Source organism: Ornithodoros turicata, unplaced genomic scaffold (genome assembly GCF_037126465.1).
Source record: "Ornithodoros turicata isolate Travis unplaced genomic scaffold, ASM3712646v1 Chromosome97, whole genome shotgun sequence".
In the NCBI taxonomy this organism is placed as follows: domain Eukaryota; kingdom Metazoa; phylum Arthropoda; class Arachnida; order Ixodida; family Argasidae; genus Ornithodoros; species Ornithodoros turicata.
Window position 1 is genome coordinate 473,352 of NW_026999398.1, and position 7,648 is coordinate 480,999.

The following is a 7,648-nucleotide window of genomic DNA, read 5'->3' on the forward strand; positions in this document are numbered from 1 at the left end:
ATAGTATGCATTTTATTTAATGCACTGCGGAACCGAGAACAGTGACATAACACATAAATGTGAAAATCCAAGAACGGAGATACACTGATGGGTTGCTCATCGACATAGTTTGAAAAACTGGAACCATAAAAGAGCTAATGACCAACATATTATAGTCAGTCCCTGCCTGAAGTAGGAACTGAAAGATAGCTGAAAGAAATTTTTGATGGTTTCATTCGGTACTAATTAAGATTATACGGAGGTGGATTTACACAAAAACTGGGCGAAACCAAGTACCTTGGCACATTACTGAAATGCGTAGTATATGACATTCTACCTTTTATTAATGAATGAACTAGTTAAGTACATATATTTAATGTAGAGACACATTATATTTAGTTTTGCAGATGTAGAAATGGACATGTTGGCATTTAGCATGACTTGAGAAGGCATTACCGGTCTTACAACTCTGTGAGAATACTCTGTCATAAACTTGCAGTTATACAATTCGAATATGCTTAGCAACATATTGAAATTGAACATATCTAATAAGTACATATCTGGTACCATTAGTATAAATAAGGTACTTGCAAATGTGTAGTACATTACTTTGTACTCAATATATTAAGTGCACTAAAATATCTGGCACGAAACACTGTCACACAGGTACGCCTTTGCATTGCGCAGTCCACTTCTTCATTTGAGCACTGAATTTCCCTCGTGGTGGATGCAAGCGTGTATGCTTAGTGACTTGACTACAAGGGGAGCATTAGTTGTTTATATATGACACTGTCCAAAAGATGCACTTGAACCGAGTACGAAATGTCCTGTTGGCAGGCTCCTCATCCTCCTGAGTGAGTAAACAGGTTCACAAAGCACCGCTGTGGAACTCTGAGGCTAAAAAAAAAGAAACAGTATGTGCATTCTTGTCCTTTGTTCAGGAAAGCAGTGTCCACACAGCGAGGCCTCAGTGTGCAGATGTTTCATTTGAGGAACCCTTTGCAGATGAGCTGCATATTTCGGAAAACAAACGTTATTTGTCTCTGACCAATGAAGCTGCAATTACATAACATTATTCAAGGGCAAAATATTTGGACAGCCATAACATGCACTACACTGATGGCAGCAGAGATCTTGTGGAATGCATACCTCTGGGAGGTGTCCCGGGTTCTTGCAGGTGCATGGCGGAGCCAGTCTTTTATTGCGCTTTCAATGGTATAGTCACTGCATTTCCGTGTAGACTTAACAGCAGCTGCATAAAAGGAAAGGAAGAAAACATGCGTGTTCCTATAAAAATGCAGGGCAACACAACTCAAATGAAACACTTGCATCTTCAGGGCTTTCCCCACTTTGCAACATTTTTCTTCACATAGTAATTATTGCACACCTTATAATTAGTCTCTCAGGACAATGCTGCACCGTTGGAAGTTACACAGCCTGGGACCCCATTATCGTGAAGTAATCGACCTCGATTACTTTGAGACTTGTCTCTCATTGGTCATTACGGGAAGAAGGCGTGACGAACTGAAGTGAATGACACGCGCCCTCACTCAATTAATTCAAGCAATTGATCCTGCACTATTCATGCTTTATCTACTTTATCATGAAGATTGCAGGATTAAGAGTTTGACTAACGGTTAAGGGCGCATGACATTCATTTCTGTTCTTCAATGCTCTTCATGTAACGACCAATGACTGGCGAGACTCAAAGTAATCGAGGTCGACATTGATGAGAATAGGGCCCTTGTTCAGAAGCACCCAACCTTCGGTTGATGATGATGATAATAGGAGAAAAATGAAGATGTGAACCCGCTCACCGCGGGGCAAGCTATTCGAGAACTAGTAGGGGAAAACGACTAACAAGACAAGAGCACTGCTATACTATTAACGAAGGTGAAGAGTGAGTGCTGCGCACCCTGACGATGAATCGGCTGAACTTCTCACTGGTCCAACCAATTGAAATCCATTGGAACTTGTGAGAACAGCTGCTCAGCATGCTTCCCTCATGATACATTTAAGCCACCACCCGCATTAGCTGTGCAGGCAAGTTGTAACCCAATTTTTTATACACTACGCAGTTCTGCTTTTACACAGGAAAAGGTTCCGTCAGGCCCACGAGGGTGGAAACACGAGTTAAATGACTAGGGTTGCAAGAACCTTTACCTACCAATAATGCATCTGGAAACGTTAAGGTTGCAGAATGAGTGCTTCCCTTTTTTTCCTTGCCACGAAAATTCTGCTGCCACCCGATCTGACATCAGCGTCCTTAGTATTCGCCTAGTACAAGATTCCGGGCTCACGCCCCCAATGCTGGACAAGTAGCGAACCTGCAAGGTTAGAAGAAGACAAATGAAATCGGAATCTGTTTGGCAATGGAAGGAGCCATAACGCGACAGCATGACGGCTTTGTGCCTCTATCGAATTGTTGCAATTACCAGCAACAGCAAGCATTAAAGCAAGCGTATTTTTATTTGAAATAATTAACTGCTTATATTCCTGATGTATTGGCACTTCATTACCCTCTAACAGATTAATATAAGGTTCACGTAAAGGGCTGTGTATACTCCAACAGCAGACAATGTAGCTCGTGCAGGGTTGTTGCTCTCTGCCATTCCCATGTTCTTGTCATCCCGTGAGATACTTCTCTATTAAAATGTCAAAAATGCCATTCGCTCTACTAAACTGCTTTAGTGTACCTGCAGTGACAGCTATATATGGTGTTTAGTGCAAGCATTTAACTACTTCCAGGCAGTTTTCTTTATGCTTGACGTGTAATAGCCCGTACGAAATTCGTGCAGTATTACCAGAGATCCTTTCGTTGCTTCGGTCAGGGACGCATCAAAGCGTTGCAACGCCGCAATGTCGTCAAACTGATCCTTGAAGACGCTGCCTTCTTCCAGAATGACACTGTCTTTTGTGCATTTCATTGAAAGTGCTGTCAACAGTTCAGACTGCTGCTGTAGTACCATGCGAAGAGCTGTGAGACGAGTCAGCACCTCATGCTGGAATTCTGCAATAATAACATGCATCAGTGAGAATCGTGCCTGACGCGAAATTGCTTCACACTAGTTTTCCACTACACAAGCCGATGTGATCAGAACGTTGTTAAAACTCTGACCTAAGTTGCAATATACTGTAACCGACAGGAAGTTATTGTCCCACCCTGGTAGGCAATTTGTTTGCCCTCAAATAAGTTACCTCTTGAAGCAATCATGTCCATTATAAGAACTAAACCACACGTGAAAGGCTGAAATTCCATGTACATCAACAGCCAATTGGGATGTGTAATAGCACAACATTATGTACAAACGCGTGCATGTAGCAAGTTACTCACCACCAGGAGGCAACGCTTTTCTATTAGTGCGTGTCGGCTGCTGTTGCTGTTTTGTACGTTCTTGGTCAATCTCCAGGGAAGCCGAACTATGCACTGTATAGAAACAGAACGACTGAAGCATAAGGGCAGCCATGGAAATTTGTGGCATGTGTATTTGCTATTGCACATTCAGAGATACATGCTATCTCCAGAGCTGGATATCCTACCAAGCAGGATATTTCATCATACAATAGATAGTTATCAGCTAATCCCTAATCTGGTGTTCAGACATTTCTGCCAAAGCATCTCTGAAAGGCCAATTATCAAATTTCACCTAACTTCACGCACTTATTTTGCTTGCACAAAACGTTCACCCGCATAACGAGCAAGAACAAAATGTATGCTTCTATGGTTGCACTCTGTCATGCGCGAGAACGTTTTTTCCTTTTTGTTTTGCTATTATACAGCGGGACAGAGTAATGTAGAGCAGAGAGTAATTGTGTAGAAATAATGCTTTACAGTTACCTTTTCGAAGTGAGTTTCCGCAATCAACGCTCTCATCTGCTGCTTGGATGTCACTGATGTCATCTACCAGAACGAAAATATCATTTCTCAAACTAGTGCTACACACTAACCACATAATATGCAAGACGTAACCAGCAGATTCATAAGATTAGGATAGACCCCATTCTGCAACAGTTATGTCAACGAAATGTTGTGCATGAGTTGGGTTACGGTCGCAGCAAGAAGATTTACGACTGATGTTGGTTGATTTCTACACTAATTTCCCTTAATAGTAGTAGGAGTACAAGAAGCCCAGTTAGTATAGGCTGAAGAAGGAGCTCATTGAGTGAGGACGTATAAATGGACTACAAGTATTAATCAGTCGTCATGTCGGCACAGTACTTTGCGATCCCACTAACGACTTACGTAATATATGTATACGTGTACATGTGAGGTAACACACCGAGGCTACTTTAGGACAGGTATAAGACCCACAAATTAATAATTACCAATTATGGTATCCGATACCGTGGACAATGCTGCATCATCTGAAAAAATATTCCCAAACATTCAGCAAATATATGAATACCGCACCCTAAAAAAATATTTGCAAGTGTTACCTTCATCAGGTGTGTCATTACGAGGAGCTGTAAGTAGAGAACGAAAAGTTAATAAAACTACTAATTTCCTTCTGAGGGATGCATTACAGTGGGACGTGGAGGCTCGTGGAAAGCTCAGTGGTGGCGTGGGTGCACTGTAGCGTACATCTTCGTCGTCGTATCTGGTGGGCCTTTGTATTCTTCGCTTTTTGAGCTCCTGACCCGAGTCTAAATCTGAAGTGTACTGCGCAAGGTCAACCTTCCTCCGGCCATCTTCGTACCTATCTGTTGAAGTGAAGCAAGAATGAAGGTGTCTAAATCAGTGGCTATGATTGTTTTTGAAGTTCAAGCATTACCATAAGCTCCCTTGACTGCAACCTTGTACATTTTCCATTCTCGTCCTGGAGGCTGACGCTTCTTGATCAAGTGTGTCTTGTCACCAGGTCCAGGTGGCCACGAGCACTTGTTCCCAGTTATCCAGTTCGATGGAACTAGTTCAACGCTGCCTTCTTCAACAAACTCAACAATGCAGTACTTTGCCATCTGAAAACAAGCAACAAAACTTACACAACGAAACAAACAAGTGTAGCTTTTACATACTTTTCACTGCTGTTGACTGCAGAGGACCATACCACGTCACAGGAATCAATACAGTGTGCAGCTGCATAAGAGTACGATTTGTGAACCCCAATGTATCAGCAGCGTGCCAGGATATCAAAAACTGCCGTAAGTCTGTCTGAATCCAAGAAAAAATCAACGGTCTGCGAAAGAAACTCGACGTCGTGAAAGGCACATTGCCTTTCTTTGTATCTAGTTTTGGTTTAGAGACATTATATAGAGAGTTTTTGGTTTAGAGGCATTGCTCAATGACAAAACACAGGTTTGCGGTTAAGAAATCCATTATTATAATCCCAGAACTCTTCCTGGATCCTTAAGAAGTATGCTGGAGTGGTATTACCACAAACTTCTCGCCGCACGGCAGCTTTACAAGCTTTCTCACGTTCTCCACAGGCCAACACATTGTTGAAGAAAGTTTGCTCACAATCTGAATGCCCAACCTTGTTGAGTCAATCGGGAAATTGTACAAGGCTTCCATTTTACAAAACTTCTTCCCGATTATGCACGCATGGCCGGTTGACTTCAGATGAGCGAAATTTTCAACAACCACGATGTCCCCTTTGATCTCGCAACAATTGTCACTCTTGAATAAGTTCAGTGTAAAAGATGGGGCTCTTAGCACTTTGTATTGCGGAGGCCTGCACTGAGGTGGAAGCTGGTGCTCGTCATGGTCGCCTGACAGAATAAACTGTGTCGATTGTTCCGTGCATTGATGGCGTTCTGTGTGCATGCGCTTTTCTTCCATCCTGTTGTATATTTGGCACAGAGGAGAGCCAGGTCTACGGAGAAGCTTCTTGATTGTCTGCATGTTATTTTCAAATGGGAATGCTGAAAACGAATCCAGCGTACCGTAGAGATGTGCGTCGTCTGCTAGGTGTAGCAATCCGTGAACATTATATGACACCTCTTCTTTTCCGTAGATCTTCTGAAACTTTTTCACAAAGTGTTCAAGAAGCTCCCCAGCATACGTAGCGTACTCCTGACAGAGAGATTTACTGCACAGAATGGTTGCTGCTACATGTAGTGTCAAAAAGTTTGCATATACAGTGTCAGATAAAATATCTTTCAGGATCACGGGACCAGTGTAGTGGAGAAAAGTCCTGTATTCAGTAGCTTTCCAACGGTCTTTTTCATCTAGTGTCCTTGGTTTCCTCGAAAACTCCAATGGGACGTCTTTTTCTAGAGCGGCACTCTTCAGCGATATCTCCTTGCGATCTACTGGGCCGAGTCTGATTGGTAATGGCCCAGCAAACCACAGATTGATAAGCTTTCGCACGACTCCAAGGTAAAGCAAGTGCATCGGATCGAAGGGGACTGATTTAATGCAATCTATTGGGAGTTCTGTTAAAATTGATTCTCCATGGTGGTGTTCTGGATCTTCTTGACTCCTAAATGACTGATCAGTTCGTATAGTTCCGGGTTTGACAGGGTAAAACATTTTGTTCTGAAACTGACCTTCAACCGTGCATTTCGGACAGGCGGAATAGCCACCGTGACTTTTTGTTTTAAATATAAAAGCACGGGCGGGTGCATCACAAATGAAATTTCTTATTTTGACTGGGACAGCGTTACCAGAAACAGAAATTCCTTCTTCAGTCAGCTGCTTTAGCTCACATACGAAAGGCTTCAAAAACGTGTCGGCACAATCGGGTTTCGAGGGTCCAACAAATGCTCCAACCACAAATGGTCCCAGCTTCTGATTATTACCAAGATGCGTCAAACACTGAATGGGCCACAGTTGCTGTCTCGAGCTCTTTGATAAAGGCAAGCCATCAACATTAAATGACAAGCTCAGCTCATGCAAAAGCTGGGTGCCATCAACCAAAATATTCATCAGGCCTTTCTTTAGGCCAAAATGACAGTACTGTCCGGGTGGGAGTTCTGTAACATTAGCAACATCAGCTGTCCGACGGGGTGTCCTCAACAGCGTCCGGGCATCTGTTGGCAGGTTCGAAAAGCAGCTATGCTCTTTCAAGAGGCTGAGAAGATGTGATAACGTTTTGTGTGCGATGTTGTGACTAACTGCCCAGTCTGCCAATCGGGAGGGGAATTTCTCATCTGAACTTTTGTCCGCTGAAAGGAACGCGAACTCATGTGAGGAAGAGTCTGTTCTTTCATAGCTTCCACCTTGCATGTCATCCAAACCATCTTTTACCCCACCGGCGTACGATCTATTTGTATCAATGCCAGCATATTCATCTTCCGGTAACACGTCCTGAAAACCTACATTCTCCGTGTTAGCTGCACTGTAGCTCCTCGTCGAAGAAGCGTCTGTGAAAGTAGACGCGCAGCTATCTGAATCGCTTTGCGGGCTCTCATTTTTCGTGCGCGCTTGCAACGATGAATTGGATAACACATCCTGAATGCCCGATGGGCCCGTTGATTCAAACAAACTTTCAACTTCCATGCGAGCACGCTTCCTAACATGATTTATGGTAAGGAATTTTGACATTGTGGGGGAGAAGTCAATCAGCAACGGCGTCGCAGAAGTTAAACTTCACGTTATCGTAGTCGAATACGCCTCAAATCTGTGTCAGGAGAGTTTAGTATAACAAATCGGGCAAACATACGCACTTTGCAGTCCCAAGCGTAGGCAATTACGATGTACGAACGCGAGCACAAAGCAGAAGACACA

At 43.2% G+C, this 7,648-nt stretch overlaps 1 protein-coding gene across 1 annotated transcript; it reads right to left on the reverse strand.

Moving 5' to 3' along the window:
- Positions 1-267: 267 nt before the first annotated feature.
- On the reverse strand, positions 268-7,648 carry LOC135374669 (uncharacterized). Its single transcript, XM_064607605.1, has 12 exons — positions 7,588-7,648; positions 4,996-5,056; positions 4,752-4,938; positions 4,504-4,680; positions 4,417-4,443; positions 4,306-4,344; positions 3,818-3,880; positions 3,314-3,406; positions 2,784-2,989; positions 2,147-2,306; positions 1,129-1,231; positions 268-989 (listed from the first exon to the last, which is right to left on the reverse strand). The coding sequence occupies exons 3-12, from the start codon at positions 4,936-4,938 to the stop codon at positions 947-949; spliced, it is 1,098 nt and encodes a 365-aa protein (XP_064463675.1). The 5' UTR covers positions 4,996-5,056; positions 7,588-7,648; the 3' UTR covers positions 268-946.

Coding starts and splice junctions, on each gene's coding strand:
- LOC135374669 (XM_064607605.1), bottom strand. CDS start 4,938: ATGGCAAAGTACTGCATTGTTGAGTTTGTTGAAGAAGGCAGCGTTGAA. Junction 4,681..4,751: donor TGCAGTCAAGGGAGCTTATG/GTAATGCTTGAA, acceptor TCACTTCAACAG/ATAGGTACGAAGATGGCCGG. Junction 2,307..2,783: donor AAGCAACGAAAGGATCTCTG/GTAATACTGCAC, acceptor CTAACCTTGCAG/GTTCGCTACTTGTCCAGCAT.